The sequence below is a fragment of the Ranitomeya variabilis genome, chromosome 2, assembly GCF_051348905.1.
Source record: "Ranitomeya variabilis isolate aRanVar5 chromosome 2, aRanVar5.hap1, whole genome shotgun sequence".
Taxonomy (NCBI): domain Eukaryota; kingdom Metazoa; phylum Chordata; class Amphibia; order Anura; family Dendrobatidae; genus Ranitomeya; species Ranitomeya variabilis.
The window spans coordinates 253,203,053-253,226,590 of record NC_135233.1 but is presented as its reverse complement, the minus strand read 5'-3'; the positions used below and the strand labels follow the sequence as shown (position 1 = coordinate 253,226,590).

Sequence of the window (23,538 nt, the reverse complement as noted above, 5' to 3'; positions counted from 1 at the left end):
AAGAGCATGTGAGTAGATTGTGGTCAGAAAGAGGAAGAGGTGAGTTAGAGAGGTTAGATAGGGAGCAGAGGCGGGTCAAGATGAGGTCCAATGTGTGACCATCTTTGTGAGTGGCTGCAGAAGACCATTGACTGAGGCCAAAGGAGGAAGTGAGAGATAGAAGTTTAGTGGCAGCTGAGAGGGAAGTGTCAATGGGGATGTTGAAGTCGCCCATGATGATAGTGGGGATGTCGGCAGAAAGGAAATGAAGTAGCCAGGTGGTGAAGTGGTCAAAGAAGGTGGTGGCTGGCCCTGGGGGGTGGTAAATGACAGCCAGTTGGAGGTTGGTGGCGGCATAGATGCGCACAGAGTGCACCTCAAAGGAAGGGAGGGTAACAGAGGGTGGCAGTGAGATTGAGGTGAAGGAGCAGTTATCTGACAGGAGAAAGCCAACTCCTCCGCCATGCTTGCTGCTGGAGTGTGTGAGAAAGGTGGAAGCCACCATATGAAAGTGCAGCAGGAGAGGCTGTGTCAGAAGGGATGAGCCAGGTTTCGGTGATGGCGAGGAAGGAAAGTTTGGTAGTAACATAAAGATCGTGGATGTAGGAAAGCTTGTTGCAGACAGAGCGAGCGTTCCACAGAGCTCCTGTTAGTGGGACTGGGGAAGTGAGGGATGGGCGAATGGGTATAAGGTTAGAGAGGTTACAGAAATTTGTGATAGAGCATGTATGGGAGGTAGAACTGACTGGGGATGTGGTGAGGAGGACCAGGATTTGGAGAGATATCACCAGCAGTGAGAAGGAGCAGAGAAAGTGTTAGCAGGTGGGAGTAGGAGAGGGCATGAGGTGGCTGTCTGTGCTTGGAGACAGAGGATTGTATGTTAAGGAACAGTTCTGAGGAGGAGGTGAGATGGATGGGGAGGATTGAAGAGATGAACAGTTCTTTACTAGGAGTAGGGATTAGGGGAGTTTGCAGAAAGTGAAGAATTATAGGGGTGAAAGTGAAAACAAACTGAAACATTGTTTACAGTGACTGTGTCCAGTTACCTTCAGTTCCCTTCTGGTTCAATTCTGGTTTTAATTCTACATTAATATTCACACTTCTAGGACACACTTAGAGGAATCACACAGCAGACTAAAGTCATTGCAGACTTGTACTATGCAATATATGTACAGCTAAGTGCATTTAGGTGTGAAGCAGAGAGGAGTGGTCTCTGCTCATCTTGATCAGAGAATTAAGGGTGGACCAGATGCATACAATCAAGCCAGAGTAAACAAGGTCATAAATAACACAGGGTAAGCTGGGGTTAGCTGATAGGCATACCATGAGAATGCTAGGAGCAGAGGAAAGTCTGTGTGCAAAGCTGGGTGATGTACTATGTGCACTTCATAGACAGACAAGGCAGGAGAGCAGGCTGGAGAGCTGGGTGCATGAACAAACCATGAGAATGCTAGGAGCAGAAGAATATCCACATATCTAATCAGAGCATCCCACCCAAGTGGCATAAATCTAGAAAGCCCCTTTACATGTAATGCTACTGCCGCTATGACCCCACAGGACACTACGCCTTTGTGGATACGGGGGCGCTGCACACGGAGGGGGCCTCCGCCTGGCTACTCAGTGAACATCTGTCAGCGACTGCTGGATCCTGCTTCACCTTCTCTTATTGCACGGACTCCTCGGCCCATTTCCGTAAGTCCCCAGATCATCGCTGTCTCGTGTACACAGCAGGCGGCCATCATTACTCACTATACACATCCACTGACCATTACCAGACAGCGATTCCTATACTGACATCCTAATAATAGCTCTGCCCCACTGCAGGCCCTATACCAGATCTATCTGTTTTTTCTTTCAAGCTCCTCTTTTGTCTGCAGATCTAGGGGAGCTGGTCCTGTACGTGGCTGGAGCTGAGGGCCTGCTGCACGTCTGGGCACTACACGGGTATCACAGCGGGGACTGGCAGGAAGAAAAGCTGCAGCTCAACAGCACTGGGGAGTTTCAGGTGTGGAGACCGTTGTCTGTGGGTAGCAAGGTCACGGTCGTGCGAGGTCGACTCACGTTCTGGACCGCTGTCTGTGGGTAGCGAGGCTGCGGTCGTCTCATGTTCTGGACCGGTCTGTGGGTAGTGAGGCCGTGGTCGTGCGAGGTCACTCATCTCACGTTCTGTCTCTTTACAGATTATATTTGAAGTAATGAAGGGCACTCGTCCACACGCCGCTATCATCGCACTGGACAATCTGACGTACACCCCAGACAGGCTATGCAACACTGTACAGATACAGAAAGGTAAGCGCCAAGTCTTAGGATGCACATTTCCTGATAGCACATATCTAGAACAAGGATCCTTAACTCACAGATTTGGGCAAAACAGTGGCTGATTTGCATTTTTTGCCATTTCCCTTTTCTTTATAATTATAGATTTTCCTAGTGATGCTCATTCACCTTCACTATCACTCCTAGCAGACTGTGCACATGTTGTTCCAGGTAAAGACAATTCGGGACAGACCTGGGCCATTGTCATCGGAGTGATCATCGTTGCGCTTTGCCTGCTTCTGATCTTCCTCCTGTACCGCAGATGGAGGAGGAGTGTGCAGAGCGCCCCGTCATTTCCTGAACAAGTCGACGACATTGATGGTTTCGATAACGTGACTTACGACATAGATTCTTCAGACAGCTGAATAAAGTAGTAAAGGTCTCCCATGTGCTGCAAAATATGTCCATGCTTTACTGTCCACCTATCAGAAATAAAACCTATGGAAAGTCTTAGTTACTCACCGTTTAACGGTATTTTTCGATGTCCATGACAGCACCATCTGAGAGAGGGGATCCGCCCTTCAGGAACAGGAAACCTACAGATACAAAAGGGCGGCACCTCTCCCACACATCAGTTGGTTTACAGAGCACAAGAGGACCACCAAGGTTAATGACATGATTTATCTACAATAATAATATTACTACTAACTATTTACCACGTGTGGATCATAAGAGGAAGAAGTGCACACCCAGAACCAAAGAAAGGGAATATACGGGTGCTGTCATGGACTCCGAAAAATACCGTTAACCGGTGAGTAACTAAGACTTTATTCTAGCGTCCATAACAGCACCACCTGAGAGAATTAGAGAGAGTAATAACTATTTTGGGAGGGACTACAGCCTGCAGCACCCTTACACCAAGGAGAGGTCTGAGAAAGCACCCGGATCTAGTCTGTAATGATTGAAAAACGTGCTTGGAGAGGACCAGGTAGCAGCCTTACATATTTGGTCAATCGAAATCTCCGATCTCTCCACCCACGAGGCTGCCATGGCTCTAGTGGAATGCGCCCTCAGTTCTCCAGGTGCCGACCTGCCCTTTGAGATGTATGCTAGCGAAATAGCCTCCCTAATCCACCTAGCTAGCGTGCTTTTTGATGCCCTAAAGGTACCGTTACACTAAACGATTTACCAACGATCACGACCAGCGATACGACCTGGCCGTGATCGTTGGTAAGTCGTTGTGTGGCCGCTGGAGAGCGACCAACGATGCCGAAGTCCCCGGGTAACCAGGGTAAACATCGGGTTACTAAGCGCAGGGCCGCGCTTAGTAACCCGATGTTTACCCTGGTTACCATTGTAAATGTAAAAAACAGTACATACATTCCGGTGTCTGTCAAGTCCCTCGCTGTCAGCTTCCCGCACTGACTGTGAGCGCCGGCCGTAAAGTAAAAGCAGAGCACAGCGGTGACGTCACCGCTGTGCTGTGCTTTACGGCCGGCGCTCACAGTCAGTGCGGGAAGCTGACGGCGAGGGATTTGACAGACACCGGAATGTAAGTATGTACTGTTTTTTTTTTTTTACATTTACAATGGTAACCAGGGTAAACATCGGGTTACTAAGCGCAGCCCTGCGCTTAGTAACCCGATGTTTACCCTGGTTACAAGCGAACACATCACTGGATCGGTGTCACACACACCGATCCAGCGATGACAGCGGGTGATCCAGCGACGAAATAAAGTTCTGGACTTCTAGCTCCGACCAGCGATGTCACAGCAGGATCCTGATCGCTGCTGCGTGTCAAACACAACGAGATCGCTATCCAGGATGCTGCAATGTCACGGATCGCTGTCGTTCTCGTTGGAAAGTTGCTCAGTGTGATGGTACCTTAAGGCCCTTCCTAGTGCCCTGATAGGAGACAAACAAGGAGTTATCTTTTTTCCAGGGATCAGTAACTGCTAGGTATTCTAGGAGACATCTCCTAACGTCTAGGGTGTGGAGTTTCTTTTCCTTTTCGACACTAGGATTAGGGAGGAAGGATGGAAGAACTATTTCCTGCGTCCTATGAAATCTGGAAACTACTCTAGGCAGGTATGCTGGATCAGGTGAAAGAATTACCCTATCATCTCTAAATTGCATATAAGGAGGAAGCCTGGATGACGCCTGGATGTCACTTACTCTACGAGCTAATGTTAATGCTACCAGGAAGGCTACCTTGAGGGACAGTGTTTTTTATCGAGGTCGTTGAAATAGGTTCAAATGGGGCTTCCGTCATGGTCGTGGCCCGTGACTAGGTTTAAATCCCACGGCATGACCCTATCTTTCACTACTGGTCTGGACCTACTTGCCGCCTTAATGAACCTACCAATCCAGTAATTACCGGCAATGCTGCAGCTAAAAAGGGCCCCTAAGGCTGACACCTGCACTTTTTAAGAGTACTAGTGGATAACCCCATGTCCAGACCTTTTTGTAGGAATTCTAGAATCTGGTTTATTGGTGCTGATTGACCAGCTACCACCCGAGTCTTGATGGAACCTTTTCAAGATTCTGACGTAAATTCGGGTTGTAATCATTTGTCTGCTTTTAAGCAGGGTATTAATCAAGCCTGAGGAGAAACCTCTATCTTTTAGCAGTGACCGTTCATTATCCACGCATTCAGATGAAGGCCATCCACCTGAGGATGATAGACTGGGCCCTGGGATAGGAGACCTGGGATGTCTGGTAGGACCCACAGGTCGGACACTGACATGGTCCTGAGGCATGAAAACCATGCCTTCCTGGGCCAAAAGGGGCAATTACTATAATCCTTGCCCTTTCCTTCCTGATTTTCCTCATCACCCGGGATAGCAGAGACAGGGGAGGGAAGGCTTATGCTAGCCTGAAGTCCCACTTTATCAAAAAAGTGTGTACTGCCAAAGGGTCTTCTCTGGAATTTAGTGAGCAAAATGGCCTCACTTTCTTGTTCTCTCTGTTGGTGAAGAGATCCACCTCTGGTTGACCCCACTTTTGCACACTCAGGTCGAAGATGGAGGTTTTTAGGGACCATTGCCCGTTTCAAAAGATTGCGGCTTAAGTAATCCGCTGTAGTGTTTTCTCTTCCTTTTATATGTAGAGCGGTTAAAGACAGAAAATGCTGCTCTGCCAGATGGAACTAACGTTCTGCTACATTCATCAGGAGTCTTGAACAAGTCCCGCCTTGGTGACTGATATACGCCACAGTGACCTGATTGTCGGAGAACACGCGTACGTGATGACCCTGTAGATACACAAGGAGTCTCTTAGCCGCCTATTCCACTGCTGTTAATTCTTTCAGGATAAAAGACATCTCTACCTGATGATGCTCCCCATAGTCCCTAGACTAAAACTTCACCCATATGAGCCCCCAACCGGAAGGGCTTGCATCCATGGTGACTATACGGGTTATGTTATATTCCCAGGGCACTCCTCTGGATAAGGAGATTTTTGTGTACTCACCATAAAATCTTTTTCTCCGAGCCAATCATTGGGGGACACAGGACCATGAGTGTTATGCTGCTTGCCACTAGGAGGACACTAAGTAAACACAAAGAGTTAACTCCTCCTCTGCAGTATACACCCCTTGACTGGCCAGTAACAACCCAGTTCGGTAGTAAAGCAGTAGGAGTATGAGAAAAAAAACAAGACAAGTAAACTATGTCAAAAACTGAGGAACAAGGGGCGTGGCTATGTAACTGTGGAGGAAAGACGTGCCTTGTGAGAGCTCCGGCCATCCTGATCTTATCCTGCCATTAAGACCCCTTATTTACCAGCGGTATCGGCTGGCATTGGCGCCTGGGGACCCCGGGAGTCGGGTAACCTCCCCAAAAGGCTGCAGTGAGGACCCGGGACTTGGAAATCCGTGAGTGGTCTGGGCGGACGGAGGGTACCTGTGCAGCAGCGGCCATCTTGGTGCGCGCGCTCTGGCGGGACAAGACGCAGCACCAGCTTCTTCTGATACCCGGCTTCTCTGCTGGACTCGGAGAGGCTGAGCTCTTCAGCGGTGAACGCTGTGTGGCATCGGTGTGAGGGGGCTGGGAGCTCCGGGACGGGCGGCGGTGACTGCGGAGGACAGCGGCCATTACCAGTGCGCACGCCCTGACAGTGAGGGAAGAGGCGCTCCTCATCACTCTAGCGGTGCTGCCCAGGAGGTGAGCAGATAACCCGGGACATACAGGGGCGGCGTGGTGTGTGTGCCCTGAACGATTGGGCCCTGCGCCCCCCCTGCCAGACAGACACCTCTCCCGCCGGTGCCATAACTTTGGAGGGATTAACCCCCTCCCTGCTGGTCCTCCTGTGGTGGCTGTGGGCCCGTCCCGATATATAACACCTCAGGCTACATTTGATACTTTTTACAACTCTCCATACGCCAGCTGCCTGTTCAGTAGCCCTCTTTTCTCTAAAACACAGCCCTATATCCTGCTGTGCCCGCTGACTTGTATAGCTGCTTCTGCTGCCCACCATGCATCACTTCAAAGGGGCAGGGGCTGCTGAGAAATTAAGGAAATACTCCAGGGAGGACCCCCCTGATAATGCACGTACTCTCAGGAATAATTCTACGCCGCTACTACAACAAGTGGTACAAAAACCACACACAGAGTATAATCCTTGCATAAATACTTTATTGTTGGAATAGCATAAAAATACAACTCAAGGAGACTAAATAGTAAAAGAACTACTGGATACCACATAGAACAGGGAGTACTGTGACCAGCATTGAAAATGCCATAGTAAATAGTAAATGCTCATGCCCTCAGTGCAAAGCGTATGTGACCAATGAATATAAGGTCTGTACAAAAAAAAGAATAAATTTAAAGCAGCAAAATTTTCAAAAAGTGCAAAGTGCAACAATGTCCTGATGGACTAATTTAAAACACATATACTAACTCCATACAACCTATAAGTATAGGTCTGTGCAAAGAGGGCTACACTTCAAATGGCAGCATTAACAAAAGTGCATAGTGCAACAATGTCCGGGTGGACCTATTGAGAATGCATAAGAAAACCTAAATAGAAGGTGGGCATAACTTACAATTGGATGAAACAGGCACACCGCTGGTAACAAGGACTCCCCGCCGCCCCAACGCACGTTTCGTATCAACTTCTTCAGGAGGCGTGCGTAGGGGTAAGGGTTCCGGTTATTTAAACAAATTACAGCCAATAGTGTGCGCCAAATGCAGGTGTCTAATAAAGTGCATCTCTTAACCATAAGTCCGGCATTAGCCACACCCCCATCTGTCACATGACAGAGGGGATATGACGTACCATAGCAAAGTTAGTAAGCCATCCAGGCTCCCATATGTGGGACGCATGCGCCGTCTCCAAGGCCCCATTGAACCCTCTCAGGAGCGGCGGCGGGGCACAGACAAGCGAGCGCCGTCATGGAGATGGCGGTCACCTGACACGCTCCAGGTGCCGCCCCCAGGAGGATCCAGAGACCAAGGAAACCCCGCATGCGTACTGGGAAGCCGGGAGGGAAACAGATGATAAGTACAAGTGCTTACCACTCTAATACAATAGATAAAATATCCGCGCATCAGGACTAAACAAACAGTGCTACAACAACCCATATAGTTACAGTGAATAAACACATGTAATAAAAGAAAAACAATTATCACTCAACAAAAATACATGATAGTGACGGTAAAAACAATGATGTGACCAAAATGTAAATTAGTGTACATTAATACATTTGTATGTAAATATAATTATAACCACTCCAACAATGGAGCCTGAAAAACAAATAATAACTGACACTAAATAAAAAGTGGACATTATAAAACCAAACGCGCCTAATAAGGCATGTGATAGGAGTAACATATAAAGAGATTACTGCGCATAATAGCACTTGAAAAAAAAAACAAACGACACTATCATGAGGCTTTGCAGGAGGATTCCTCAAATTCCAAAACACCGCTTTCTCCTCAGTGGTTCACAGATCATCCTGGATATGGATACACTTCAATACATCAAGTTTGGCCAAGGGCTGAGATGCTCTTCAACCGACATACAAATCACACAGACGGCTGCAAAAATTATTATGGTTAAAATTAGCAGAGAAACATTAAAAACAGAGAAATTTATAATAAAAACCAACCCTAACCCCTTAAAAAACGTGAATGATGTCTACTATAGGAAGGACCCGAACCCAAAATTCTCATTAAGACCAGCCGGGGTAACCGTATTCAAACGGTAAATCCACCGGCTTTCAATCTTCGCAAGAGCTTTATACAAGTCCCCACCACGTGGCCCTAGAGAGACCTGATCAATGGCCTTTATTTTGAGCTTACTGGCATTGCATTCATGGTAAAGATAGAAATGCCGGGCGAGCGTTTTAAGAGATTTAACATCCTTGGCAGTTTTAGCCCTTTCAATGTCACAGATGTGTTCTCTTGTTCTCAATTTTAATTCACGTGTTGTCATTCCGATGTAAACCTTGTTGCATGGACATTGCGCATGATAGATTACGCCCTTGGAGGCACAAGTCAACTGATGACGAATTTTGTAAGTACGACCATCCTGAGGGTTAGAAAACTCCTTGCTTTTAACATGATTTAAGCAGGCCTTACACAAGGCGCATGGAAAAAACCCATTAATGGGTCCATTTATACCCTGCTTTCTACCCTTTGGGGAGTAATGGCTGCGAACAAGTAGGTCGCGTAAATTGTTAGACCTTTTGGCCGTAATCATGGGTCTATCTGAAAGAACCTTTTTTAAGACTGGGTCAGACAATAGTATCCCCCAATGTTTGTTAACTATTTGGGTGAATTCAGTCCATTGATTATTAAAAGGAGTAATTAGTCTCACCTGGGCATCATCCTTCTTTTTGGGTGTAGTTTGATACAAGAGCTGATTGCGAGAAACTGAACAGGCTCTTTTATAGCCTTTACGGATCTGCCTATGGCTGTAGCCACGTTCCCTGAAACGTTGGTATAGATCATGAGCTTGATCTTGGAATTGCTCTTGACTGGAACAGATGCGTTTGATCCGCAGATGTTGCCCAATAGGAATTCCATTGATAGTAGTGCGACGGTGAGATGAACTCGCATGCAAAAGTGTATTAGTTGCCGTGGGCTTCCTATACACATTAGTCTCGATGAATCCTTGAGGGGACACATAAACATCCAAATCCAAAAAGTTAACTTGGCGGCCATGGGAGAAGGTAAACTTAATATTACGATCATTAATGTTGAGATTGGACATAAAATTAGTAAGCTGTTCAATCGGTGTGGCTAATGCCGGACTTATGGTTAAGAGATGCACTTTATTAGACACCTGCATTTGGCGCACACTATTGGCTGTAATTTGTTTAAATAACCGGAACCCTTACCCCTACGCACGCCTCCTGAAGAAGTTGATACGAAACGTATGTTGGGGCGGCGGGGAGTCCTTGTTACCAGCGGTGTGCCTGTTTCATCCAATTGTAAGTTATGCCCACCTTCTATTTAGGTTTTCTTATGCATTCTCAATAGGTCCACCCGGACATTGTTGCACTATGCACTTTTGTTAATGCTGCCATTTGAAGTGTAGCCCTCTTTGCACAGACCTATACTTATAGGTTGTATGGAGTTAGTATATGTGTTTTCAATTAGTCCATCAGGACATTGTTGCACTTTGCACTTTTTGAAAATTTTGCTGCTTTAAATTTATTCTTTTTTTTGTACAGACCTTATATTCATTGGTCACATACGCTTTGCACTGAGGGCATGAGCATTTACTATTTACTATGGCATTTTCAATGCTGGTCACAGTACTCCCTGTTCTATGTGGTATCCAGTAGTTCTTTTACTATTTAGTCTCCTTGAGTTGTATTTTTATGCTATTCCAACAATAAAGTATTTATGCAAGGATTATACTCTGTGTGTGGTTTTTGTACCACTTGTTGTAGTACCATGTTTAGCTGAGTTTGTGTCCTATCTTACCCTCTGGGACATTTGTTTTGTTGTTATCAGTAACGTTTTCCTGTTTTTTGAACAGACTAACTGGTGTCCCTGTGATCACTATGGATCTCAAAGCCAGGGAGAAAACCTGGCAAGACCGTATCGGTGATGTTTTTAAATCCAGAACTATTGGTGCTGCTAATGATGTCTCTAGTAATTTTAAAGATGTGACTCGAAAATATCGAAATTTATTACATAAAAAGATCAAAATATGGTGGACTCGTGCTTCATTACAGAACTATCAGAAATGTAACATCATTCCTAGAGGTCTTCGCATCCAACTATACCCCACTTTTGAGCTTGGTGATATTGCATTGAATACTAGATGGGAGGAGGCTGCTACAGCCTGCTCTATAAAGTTCATTGAGATCATCAATGATAAAAATACTATATTATTGGAGGAGTTGGACTCTCAAATTATGGCTATGCAGACACAGATGGCTGGTGAATATTCGAAGGAACAGATTGACCAATTTTTCCTTGAGATCTCCAAAGATATGGAGAAATGGGAGAAAGATGTGTGTGAAACTAAGGCTAAAAAATATGAGCGTGATTTGAACGATTATGAAACCAAAAAAGTTTTCAAATGGCAATATAGGAAAAAGGACAAATTACATTCATCTAGGAGCTCATCTGTGGCATCTATTACATCCCTTTCTAGTCAAACCTCAGTACAGGAAAGTGATACACCTAGGTCATCTAATATGACAACTAGATTTGGTGGAAAATGGACCAATCAGAGCTCTTCAAGACAACATCAGGGATCGAAAAATAGACAACCACAGGTAATTAATCTGTCAGATCACGTATTGACCTCCAAACAGGAGGATTTGTTACAGCGTGGGCTAACCTTCTCTCCCGCTAAATCCCTAGATGCCTTCACGGCGATAAAAGATGTTCATCTTTTCGCCCGAAAATTGATTCTCAAGAGATATTATGAAAAACCCACATCAGATTCTAAGTTGGATATAGTTGATGACCAACAGGTGGTAGCAATGTTGGAATCCCTGTTGGACGAGCAGAATCCAACCTTGGCAAGTAAGTTTCCCAACCACCTATACTCTAAATCAAAGAACTTTCCTTCTTTGAGCACCTGTCCGGTGATTGACGTGTTTGTTAAGATGGTGACAGGTGATGTTGAACAACTATGTGCAAAGAGGGGATATGGTAAGAACCCCCATATTGATGAGGCAATTAAGGAAATACAGAAATGGTCTGATGTAACAATTAAACAGGCCGATAAAGGAGGTAACGTTGTTATCTGGCCTAATCATTTATATGAGAAACAGGCACAAAAATTATTAACGGATAAAGCATGTTATAGGAAGTTGTATTACAACCCTCTTACTGAGTTTAAGCAGGAACTGGTGACCATCGTGACACAGGCATTTGAGACTGGTGTAATTCCTACAAAACTTATGGATGCGATTGTGAGTGTTAAACCAAGAATGCCCACTCTGTACCTCATTCCCAAGATCCATAAAGATCCCCTTAATCCACCAGGGAGACCAATTGTCTCTGGGAATGAGGGATTATGTGAACTAGCATGCAAAGTAGTGGATTTTTATTTGAAGCCGTTAGTACATACGCTTCCATCCTTTATCCAGGACACCACTGCTGCTTTGCGCAGCTTTGATGGGCTGGTTATACATGATGACATGATCCTTGTAACGGCAGACATTGAAAGTCTATATACATCCATCAGACATGTGGACGGACTCAGGGCGGTCTCCTGGTTCCTTGAGGCTGGAGGGTTTGATGTAGGTCTGGCTGACTTTATATTACAACTTCTCCAGTTTATTCTGACGCATAATTGTTTCATGTTTTCTGATCAGGTCTATCTCCAGCTTCAGGGGACCGCCATGGGGGCCGCCTGTGCTCCGTCCTATGCTAATTTATTCTTGGGGGCCTGGGAGAGGGGTATTTTTCTTAGTGATCCAGTGGTGCACATTGACAAGGTGCACCACTGGATTCGCTATATTGATTATGTATTTTTTGTTTGGGAAGGTACGATTGAACAGCTTACTAATTTTATGTCCAATCTCAACATTAATGATCGTAATATTAAGTTTACCTTCTCCCATGGCCGCCAAGTTAACTTTTTGGATTTGGATGTTTATGTGTCCCCTCAAGGATTCATCGAGACTAATGTGTATAGGAAGCCCACGGCAACTAATACACTTTTGCATGCGAGTTCATCTCACCGTCGCACTACTATCAATGGAATTCCTATTGGGCAACATCTGCGGATCAAACGCATCTGTTCCAGTCAAGAGCAATTCCAAGATCAAGCTCATGATCTATACCAACGTTTCAGGGAACGTGGCTACAGCCATAGGCAGATCCGTAAAGGCTATAAAAGAGCCTGTTCAGTTTCTCGCAATCAGCTCTTGTATCAAACTACACCCAAAAAGAAGGATGATGCCCAGGTGAGACTAATTACTCCTTTTAATAATCAATGGACTGAATTCACCCAAATAGTTAACAAACATTGGGGGATACTATTGTCTGACCCAGTCTTAAAAAAGGTTCTTTCAGATAGACCCATGATTACGGCCAAAAGGTCTAACAATTTACGCGACCTACTTGTTCGCAGCCATTACTCCCCAAAGGTTAGAAAGGAGGGTATAAATGGACCCATTAATGGGTTTTTTCCATGCGCCTTGTGTAAGGCCTGCTTAAATCATGTTAAAAGCAAGGAGTTTTCTAACCCTCAGGATGGTCGTACTTACAAAATTCGTCATCAGTTGACTTGTGCCTCCAAGGGCGTAATCTATCATGCGCAATGTCCTTGCAACAAGGTTTACATCGGAATGACAACACGTGAATTAAAATTGAGAACAAGAGAACACATCTGTGACATTGAAAGGGCTAAAACTGCCAAGGATGTTAAATCTCTTAAAACGCTCGCCCGGCATTTCTATCTTTACCATGAATGCAATGCCAGTAAGCTCAAAATAAAGGCCATTGATCAGGTCTCTCTAGGGCCACGTGGTGGGGACTTGTATAAAGCTCTTGCGAAGATTGAAAGCCGGTGGATTTACCGTTTGAATACGGTTACCCCGGCTGGTCTTAATGAGAATTTTGGGTTCGGGTCCTTCCTATAGTAGACATCATTCACGTTTTTTAAGGGGTTAGGGTTGGTTTTTATTATAAATTTCTCTGTTTTTAATGTTTCTCTGCTAATTTTAACCATAATAATTTTTGCAGCCGTCTGTGTGATTTGTATGTCGGTTGAAGAGCATCTCAGCCCTTGGCCAAACTTGATGTATTGAAGTGTATCCATATCCAGGATGATCTGTGAACCACTGAGGAGAAAGCGGTGTTTTGGAATTTGAGGAATCCTCCTGCAAAGCCTCATGATAGTGTCGTTTGTTTTTTTTTCAAGTGCTATTATGCGCAGTAATCTCTTTATATGTTACTCCTATCACATGCCTTATTAGGCGCGTTTGGTTTTATAATGTCCACTTTTTATTTAGTGTCAGTTATTATTTGTTTTTCAGGCTCCATTGTTGGAGTGGTTATAATTATATTTACATACAAATGTATTAATGTACACTAATTTACATTTTGGTCACATCATTGTTTTTACCGTCACTATCATGTATTTTTGTTGAGTGATAATTGTTTTTCTTTTATTACATGTGTTTCTTCACTGTAACTATATGGGTTGTTGTAGCACTGTTTGTTTAGTCCTGTTGCGCGGATATTTTATCTATTGTAATAGAGTGGTAAGCACTTGTACTTATCATCTGTTTCCCTCCCGGCTTCCCAGTACGCATGCGGGGTTTCCTTGGTCTCTGGATCCTCCTGGGGGCGGCACCTGGAGCGTGTCAGGTGACCGCCATCTCCATGACGGCGCTCGCTTGTCTGTGCCCCGCCGCCGCTCCTGAGAGGGTTCAATGGGGCCTTGGAGACGGCGCATGCGTCCCACATATGGGAGCCTGGATGGCTTACTAACTTTGCTATGGTACGTCATATCCCCTCTGTCATGTGACAGATGGGGGTGTGGCTAATGCCGGACTTATGGTTAAGAGATGCACTTTATTAGACACCTGCATTTGGCGCACACTATTGGCTGTAATTTGTTTAAATAACCGGAACCCTTACCCCTACGCACGCCTCCTGAAGAAGTTGATACGAAACGTGCGTTGGGGCGGCGGGGAGTCCTTGTTACCAGCGGTGTGCCTGTTTCATCCAATTGTAAGTTATGCCCACCTTCTATTTAGGTTTTCTTATGCATTCTCAATAGGTCCACCCGGACATTGTTGCACTATGCACTTTTGTTAATGCTGCCATTTGAAGTGTAGCCCTCTTTGCACAGACCTATACTTATAGGTTGTATGGAGTTAGTATATGTGTTTTAAATTAGTCCATCAGGACATTGTTGCACTTTGCACTTTTTGAAAATTTTGCTGCTTTAAATTTATTCTTTTTTTTGTACAGACCTTATATTCATTGGTCACATACGCTTTGCACTGAGGGCATGAGCATTTACTATTTACTATGGCATTTTCAATGCTGGTCACAGTACTCCCTGTTCTATGTGGTATCCAGTAGTTCTTTTACTATTTAGTCTCCTTGAGTTGTATTTTTATGCTATTCCAACAATAAAGTATTTATGCAAGGATTATACTCTGTGTGTGGTTTTTGTACCACTTGTTGTAGTACCATGTTTAGCTGAGTTTGTGTCCTATCTTACCCTCTGGGACATTTGTTTTGTTGTTATCAATAATTCTACGCCGGCCCAGCGTAAAAATCGCCCCTCCGATGGTATTGAGGAGGGAGAGTAAGAAGAACTGACCCTTAAACAAGCATCTGAACAACTAATGCAGGCTATATCCCTCACCAGATCGTCCCTTACTGAAAAGATAGAGGACATGCACACTGAAGTGGGTCGTCTGCGGCATGATATGCAGGTCATGAGAGGGCGCATTTCAGAGGTTGAAACACGAGTGTCCCATATAGAGGATACTATCACCCCTATGGAGACTACCCTGAAAAAAGCCGCTGGTTCCATAAACGCCCGGAGGGTCAGCAACCTGAACAATTCCTGGAAGACTGGCTTAGAACCTCTCTGGGAAACGGATTCTCCTCAACATTCTCGGTGGAGAGGGCCCATAGGGTGCCAACGAGACCTCTCCCCCCTGGAGCTCCGCCTAGACCTCTTTTGGCACGCCTCCTCAACTGCAGGGATAGGGATGCTATTCTTCGCTTGGCGCGACAGAAGGGCCCTATCAAATTCAACAATGCTACCATATCAATTTTCCCGGATTTCTCCATGGAGCTTCAGAAACAACGGGCGCGGTTTATGGAAATTAAGAAACAGCTACGGGATAAAAATATTATCTATGCCATGCTTTATCCAGCTCGACTACATATTGTCCATGACGGTTCCTCCTTATTCTTTACGGACCCGGTCCACTGTGAAAGACTCCTAATCGGCCTTTTCTGTCTAATGGCAACATGGAAAAAGGAGCTCTTCGTGTGGGTGCTGAGCTTATTACTAATACCGGACGCTGGAGTCAGTGAGGGTATCCCCTTTTCTATTTGATTGCAGGAGTGCAGGATTGTACTTCTCTACTGTTCAAGTTATGTTATGTTGGGTTTTTTGTATTAGTTTTGATTGTTCAATGTGTATGGTTGCCGCCAACACCATTTTTATGCCTTGTGTGGTGCCTCTGAACCGGACCCGAGTACTACTTCACATCTTCCTTTCTTTTAAGTATCGACATGGGATCTGAGATCATATTTATGACCTGGAATATACGAGGTATCAAAACCCCCCGGAAGAAAATTAAAGTATTCTCGCAGATTAGACGGTATCGCCCGCATATCGTGGCACTGGTGGAGACGCATCTGACTAGAGATACAGCCCGATATACACAAAAACCGTGGGTGCAGTGGTCTCTCCACGCATTCCACACCAGCTACTCGAGAGGGGTCTCTCTGTTAATACATAGAGATGTTAGATGGGAGGTCAGGAAAGCACGACGGGATCCTGAAGGTCGCTTTGTCTTTGTGCATGCATTTGTTAACTCGCGAGAATATGTGATATTATGTATCTATAACCCCCCCCCCCCCCGCTAGCACTTCGATCCTTCGCATGGCATTGGGTTTCTCCTTAAATTATCCTGATGCTAGTGTTATTTGTATGGGAGATCTTAACCTAGTCATGGATGGGTCCCTGGACAGATTGAGATTAGATGACACGACAACTGGGGAGCCCCTGTCTCGGCCCCCCTCCCAATTGGCGTTGTTTATGGGCGGTAGTGGATGGCTGGATTTGTGGAGAGTGTGTCACCCTGAGACTAAAGGGTATACCTGCCACTCATCCACTAGGCAATCTTTATCTCGCATAGACTACATATTCGGTTCTAGTAATTTGGCACTGTGGGTGGATAGTGTTGAGCATGGCAATAGAGGGATTTCGGACCACAGTCCAGTTATCCTCAAACTTAAATATGGCCAATCATATAATAATATGCCCTGGAAGCTGAACCCTTTCTGGTTAAAATTAATTGACTCTAATGATAGAACGGTTGACCAGCTGAATTGTTTCACTTCAACTCATCCGGAACCCCAAAATCTTGGTTTGTTTTGGGATACTCTAAAAGCCCATTTAAGGGGGTGTTTGTCCTCCACAATTTCCTATATTAAAAGGGTGATGATGAGATAGAGCAGCGGCTGAAAAACTCGGAGGCTGCCTATATAACTAGTCAAACTAGTGGTAACAGGGCTGAGTGGCTCGCCTCTCAGAGGTTATATGCTCAACATGCAGACACTAAGTCAAAACGCAAATTATTCTTTACCCGTCAATCCTACTTCGAGCTAGGGAACCAGGCTAGCACACTCCTTGCCTTCTTAGTACGCCAGCATAATACCTACAATACTATACTACAAATCCGCACACTTGACGGCTCACTGGTATCTTCTACAGATAAGATACTTCAATGTTTTCATTACTACTATGAAGCGCTGTATAAATCTGGTAGTGGTCTTGATGTTTTTGAGTGTTTGGATTATTTATCAGATATAGTGTTTCCATTATTGAGTCCAACCCAGTGGGCCTTTATGGACGCTGAATTTACCCTGGAGGAAGTAGAACATGCTATGGCGGATATGGCCACTGGGAAAGCCCCTGGGCCGGATGGGTTTCCTATTGAGTTTTACAAGAAATATCGTGATCAACTGGCGCCACTCTTATTGAAGGTACTTCGGGAAATATGGGAGGGGGGACCTGTGCCCGAAACATTTTATGATGCAAATATTGTTATGCTCAGGAAAGAGGGGAAGGATCCTTTGGAATGTGGGTCGTATCATCCTATATCGTTGGTAAATGTGGATTATAAAATCTTTACTAAAATTTTGGCTACTAGACTGAACACGATCATATTAGACCTTATACACCCTGACCAGACTGGCTTTATGCCTGGAAAAAACACCTCCATCAATATTAGACGGGTTCAATCAGTGATTCAGTATAGCTCCCTAGAAACAGATAATAACTGGGCACTAGCATCGTTAGATACAGCCAAGGCTTTCGACTCTCTCGAGTGGCCCTTTCTATCTGCGTGTCTGAGGAAATACGGTTTTGGGGATCAATTTCTAAGAGGGATAGATATACTATATATGAAGCCCAGGGAGCGTATAGTTGTGAATAATGCCATTTCTGAGCCCTTTTCCCTATATAGGGGAACTCGCCAGGGATGTCCTCTATCCCCGGCTCTCTTCGCCTTGGCAATAGAGGCCTTGGCAATACGCATAAGAACCTCCGATGACATTAAGGGAATAAATATTGCGGATCGAGTGGATACCATTGGTCTCTATGCTGACGATATGGTGATATTTATGGACAAAGTAGAGGAAACGTTACCACAGGTGATAGCGACTATAGATAAATTCAGTAAATTCTCAGGTCTATATATAAACTGGGATAAATCTGCTTTGTTCCCTCTCTCACATACCCCGGCACCCTGCCTTGAAACTCTCTCGTCGCTTCCCATTGTCTCCAGTTTCAAATATTTAGGTATCCACATGTCTAAATACAGCCAATTAGATCTGCAACTTAATATCTACCCACTATTAGATTTGGTTAAAATTAAATTTACAACCTGGAACAAACTTCCGCTCTCGGTTGCCGGCCGAATTAATCTAATTAAAATGATACTGCTCCCTAAGCTTAGTTATTGCCTTCAACATAGTGCCGTGCCCATACCCAAACACTTCTTTGCGAGTTTAAACTCCCTGGTTACACCCTTTATATGGGGGAAAACTAGACCTAAACTTAAATTATCGACATTGCAGAGGCCGAAGCAGGGGGGTGGGGCGGCTTTGCCGGATTTCTACTTATATTATCTCGCCGGCCAGGCTAAAGCCCCATCACACTAAGCGAGGTCACTAGCGAGATCGCTGCTGAGTCACAAGTTTTGTGACGCAACAGCGACCTCAGTAGCGATCTCGCTATGTTTGACACGTAGCAGCGACCAGGCCCCTGCTGTGAGATCGCTGGTCGTGTCGGAATGGCCTGGACCTTTTTTTGATCGTTGAGGTCCCGCTGACATCGCTGAATCGGTGTGTGTGACACGGATTCAGCGATTTCTTCACTGGTAACCAGGGTAAACATCGGGTTACTAAGCGCAGGGCCGCGCTTAGTAACCCAATGTTTACCCTGGTTACCATCGTAAATGTAAAAAAAACAAACACTACATACTCACATTCCGGTGTCCGTCAGGTCCCTTGCCGTCTGCTTCCTGCACTGACTGACTGACTGACTGCCGGCCGTAAAGTGAAAACACAGCACAGCGGTGACGTCACCGCTCTGCTGTTAGGGCCGGCGCTCAGTCAGTGCAGGAAGCGGACGCCAGGGGACGCGAAGGTGAGTATGTACTGTTTGTTTTTTTACATTTTACACTGGTAACCAGGGTAAACATCGGGTTACTAAGCGCGGCCCTGCGCTTAGCAACCCGATGTTTACCCGGGTTACCCGGGGACCTCGGCATCGTTGGTCGCTGGAGAGCTGTCTGTGTGACAGCTCCCCAGCGACCACACAACGACTAAACAGCGACGCTGCAGCGATCGGCATCGTTGTCTGTATCGCTGTAGCGTCGCTAAGTGTGACGGGGCCTTAAGGCGATAAATAAAAGGATGCCTAATAATTCCCTGCCTAACTCGGAGAGCCATTTGCTCCATTCTGCCCGGGCTGATTGTCCACTGGGGTTTCTAGAACTAGAGAAAGTTAATGCTCCCCGTTTGCTGCCGTTACTCTGGCTGGCACGATTAATATGGAGGCAAATTAAAAAAAGTCACTGGATTTGTAGATGTAGTAGTTGAAATGCCCCTGTGGAATAATAGTTACTTTCCAGGATTATTAAGCCATCCATCCACTGATTTTTGGATTTCGCATGGTGTTCTCTCGGTGAGAGATGTATATAACCAGGGGGTCTTTGCATCCTTTGAACAACTACAGAATACCCACAGTATTCCGAGGTCTCAGTTCTTCCGTTATTTACAGCTAAGATCAGCCTTTCAATCACACATGCGGAGTATGGGTGTAGATCGAGCTTTACCTTTGATAGGTATTCTCAACTCACAGGGGCCTCAAGGACTTATTTCCTCCTTATATACTTATTTGTTGTCCATGGGAGATGGGTCTACTATAAATTCCATCAAAGGGAAGTGGGAGGGACTTCTTCCTGATGTATCAGGAGAAGAATGGGAGGATATTTTGGAGTCCCCAACTAAAGTCGCTCCCTCAATTAATAATAAAATGACCCAGTTATATATTATATATCAGTGTTATTTGACCCCGGCGCGACTTTTTAAAATGGGCCGCCTCCATTCGTCGGATTGCTTGAGGTGCCATTCAGGTGATGCAGATTTCATCCATATGATTTGGAAATGCCCTGTTATTCTTCAGTATTGGAAGGAGGTGATGACATTATTAACATCCTTATTACTGATTCCTGTCCCACTTGAACCACTGATCTGCTTGTTTGGGGTGTGGGATGCGGAAGCTTGGGATCATTGTACTGGAATATTTCTACGAGAGTCACTTTTTATGGCACGGAAGGTGTTAGCATTACAATGGATGGGTGGTTCCTGCCCACCTCTCAGAGCCTGGGTCGATCTGGTGAATTCGATCATCCCGTATGAGCGTACACTATATCAAAACAGAGGATGTCCAGGTAAATTCGAAAGGATCTGGGGTAGATGGAAGTCCTCTTATAATACTTTATAGTCCCCATTAATTTGACAACTTTGTGGAGGTTGGGCTCGTGGTTTGGGGGGCATCACTTACAGGGTGAAATCTGTATGGAACTTTCTTTTTGGCGGCATACTATTACTATTAAAGTTAATGTACTTAAATGTTATATAATAGGTGATTTATAAGACGTCAGTGATTTAACATGCACAGTTTGTTACTTTTGCAATACTTTTAGATATAACGATGCATGGCACCTATCTGTATTTTATACTGTTATTGATAATGACAAATGCAAACGTGTGTATTGTGTAGTTTATTCTGGAATTAATAAACGAATTAAAAAAAAAACAAAACCGAGGAACAAACCACAACAATAACCAGCCAATAGGCTAACAGGGTGGCTGCTGTGTCCCCCAATGATTGGCTCGGAGAAAATATTTTACGGTGAGTACACAAAAATCTCTTTTTCTCCTACGCCTCATTGGGGGACACAGGACCATGGGACATCCTAAAGCAGTCCCTAGGTCGGGAGCAATTTCACTGCTAAAAACCCCATGTACCACTGGCTTACTGAGGTACCGCTGTCTGCAGAATAACCCTACCAAGGGCAGCGTCTGCCGAAGCTTGAGTATGAACGTGATAGTGCTTCGTAAAAGTATGCAGACTGGACCAAGTCGCAGCTTTACAAAGCTGTTGTGCTGAAGCCTGGTGCCGAATGGCCGAAGAAGCACCGACCGACCGAGTCAAATGTGCCTCAATCCCTGCTGGGACAGAGGTGTTCCTGATGCGGTAGGATTCCTGAATAGTGGAGCGAATCCACTTGGCTAGAGTGGCCTTTGAGGCGGGTAGACCTTTCCTGTGTCCCTCTGGAAGCACGAACAGGGCATCCGACTTACGGAAGGGAGCCGTGCGAGATACGTACCGCCGAACAGCTCTAACCACATCCAGAGTATGGAGAGCTTTCTTGATACGATGGGTTGGTGCCGGACAGAATGACGGCAAGACAATGTCCTCGTTTAGATGAAAAGAGGAGATGACTTTAGGTAGGAAAGAGGGAGAGGTTCTCAAGACTACCTTGTCTGGGTGAAAAATCAGAAAAGGGGGTCGGCAAGAAAGGGCTGGCAACTCAGAAACTCTCCTGATTGACGTAATCGCCACAAGAAAGACCACCTTCCATGAAAGGAGGGTGAGAGAGATGTCCTGCAATGGTTCGAAAGGGGCCTCCTGAAGAACTCCGAGAACCAAGTTAAGATCCCATGAAGCCAAGGGCATTCTATAGGGAGGGGCCACCCGGGAGACTCCTTGGATGAACGTCTTAACCGGCAGCCTGGAAGCGATCTTTTGTTGGAATAGAACAGACAATGCGGACACTTGTCCCTTGAGCGAGCTTAGGGCAAGGCCTGACTCTAAACCTGATTGGAGAAACTCCAGAATGGACGGAATGGAAAACACCAGAGGAGAACGTCCAAGGGCATTGCACCATGAGAAGAAGATGCGCCAGGTGCGATGATAAATGTGCATGGATACGGGTATACTCGCGCGAATCATGGTAGAAGAAACCCCTGGAGAGAATCCGGCTTGGGCTAAAATCCAGGATTCAACGGCCACGCCGTCAAAGACAGGGCCCCGGAGTTCTAGTGGCAAATTGGGCCCTGTGAGAGAAGATCCGTGCGATCTCGAAGCCGCCAGGGGACATCGGCGACCATTTGGACGAGTTCCGCGTACCATGCTCGGCGCGGCCAGTCCGGCACGACGAACATCACCGGTCTCCCCTCTGCCCAGATTTTCTTGATGACTCTCGGGAGCAGAGGAAGAGGTGGAAACATGTATGGCAGCTGGAACCGATGCCACGACAGGACCAGAGCATCAGCCCCAATGGCGCAAGAATCGTGGGAACGAGCAATGAACTGGGGAACCTGGTTGTTGAGCCTCGAGGCCACGAGATCCACATCTGGTGTCCCCCAGCGAAGACAAATCTGCTGGAAGACTTCCGGATGGAGGGACCACTCGCCCGAGGCAAGACCTTGGCGACTGAGGAAGTCCGCTTCCCAATTCTCCACACCCGGTATGTGGATCACCGAGATGAGCGAGTGATTGGTCTTGGCCCAGCACAGGATGTGGGAGACTTCGAGCATGGCTGCCCTGCTGCGGGTTCCCCCTTGCCGGTTGATATACGCCACGGCTGTGGTGTTGTCGGATTGGATTGGATTGGATTCTGATGGGATGGCCTGCGAGAAGATGGTGAAAGTTGTGTAAGGCAAGCGTGATCGCTCGAATCTCCAAGATATTGATTGGAAGATGCGACTCTTGTGGACCAACGACCTTGTGCCGTGTGGTGATTGAAAACTGCGCCCCAGCCCAAAAGGCTGGCATCGGTGGTCACCACTAACCAGCGCACTGGGAGAAAGGACTTCCCTTGGTTCAGGGAGGACTGTAGCGTCCACCACCTGAGGGTTTGCCTGACCTGTGGGGAGAGGTGAAAACGACGGTCGAGGGAAAACGGACTCCTGTCCCAGGCTGACAGCAGCGCCTGTTGCAGGGGACGAAGATGGAACTGCGCAAATGGAATGGCTTCCATCGCCGCAACCATTTTCCCCGAGTATGCGCAGCGCAAAGCGAATGGAGTGAGGGACTGGACGGGAGAGCTTGCGCGCTCCCTGTTGTAAGGACACGACCTTCTCTGGAGGGAGAATGACTAACCCACGGGAAGAGTCCAAAATCATGCCCAGGAAGCAGATTTTCTGAGCCGGCACTGGAGATGATTTCTCGAAGTTGATTTTCCAACCCAGGCGAGAAAGAGAATCCACGGTGATACTTACAGACTCCTCGCAGGCAGAATGGGACGGACCCTTGAATAAAAGGTCATCCAGATACGGAAGGACTACCACTCCCCGAGCGTGAAGAATGACCATGACACCCGCCATGACCTTCGTGAAGACTCTGGGGGCAGTGGCGAGGCCGAAGGGCAATGCCACAAACTGGAAGTGTTCTTCTTGGACTGTGAAGCGCAGGAACTGCCGATGAGAGGGTAAAATTGGAATATGTAGATAAGCATCCTTGATGTCTATGGATGCGAGGAACTCTCCTTTTTCCAGGGACACGACAACGGAGCGAGTCCATCCTGAAGTGTTGGACCCGTACAAA

At 46.1% G+C, this 23,538-nt stretch overlaps 1 protein-coding gene across 2 annotated transcripts in view; it reads left to right on the top strand.

Annotated features, from left to right (window-relative positions):
* MAMDC4 (MAM domain containing 4) overlaps positions 1-2,751 on the top strand; it is a 28,370-nt gene extending 25,619 nt beyond the window's left edge. Inside the window, exons 25-28 of one of the 2 annotated variants that reach the window (XM_077284635.1) lie at positions 1,537-1,671; positions 1,857-1,984; positions 2,160-2,268; positions 2,467-2,751. In XM_077284635.1, the coding sequence (XP_077140750.1) occupies positions 1,537-1,671; positions 1,857-1,984; positions 2,160-2,268; positions 2,467-2,660 (566 nt within the window). In that variant the 3' untranslated portion in view covers positions 2,661-2,751. Of the gene's footprint in view, positions 1-1,536; positions 1,672-1,856; positions 1,985-2,159; positions 2,269-2,400 lie in introns of both variants that reach the window. The other variant, XM_077284634.1, reaches the window with a different exon arrangement.
* Positions 2,752-23,538: the final 20,787 nt, after the last annotated feature.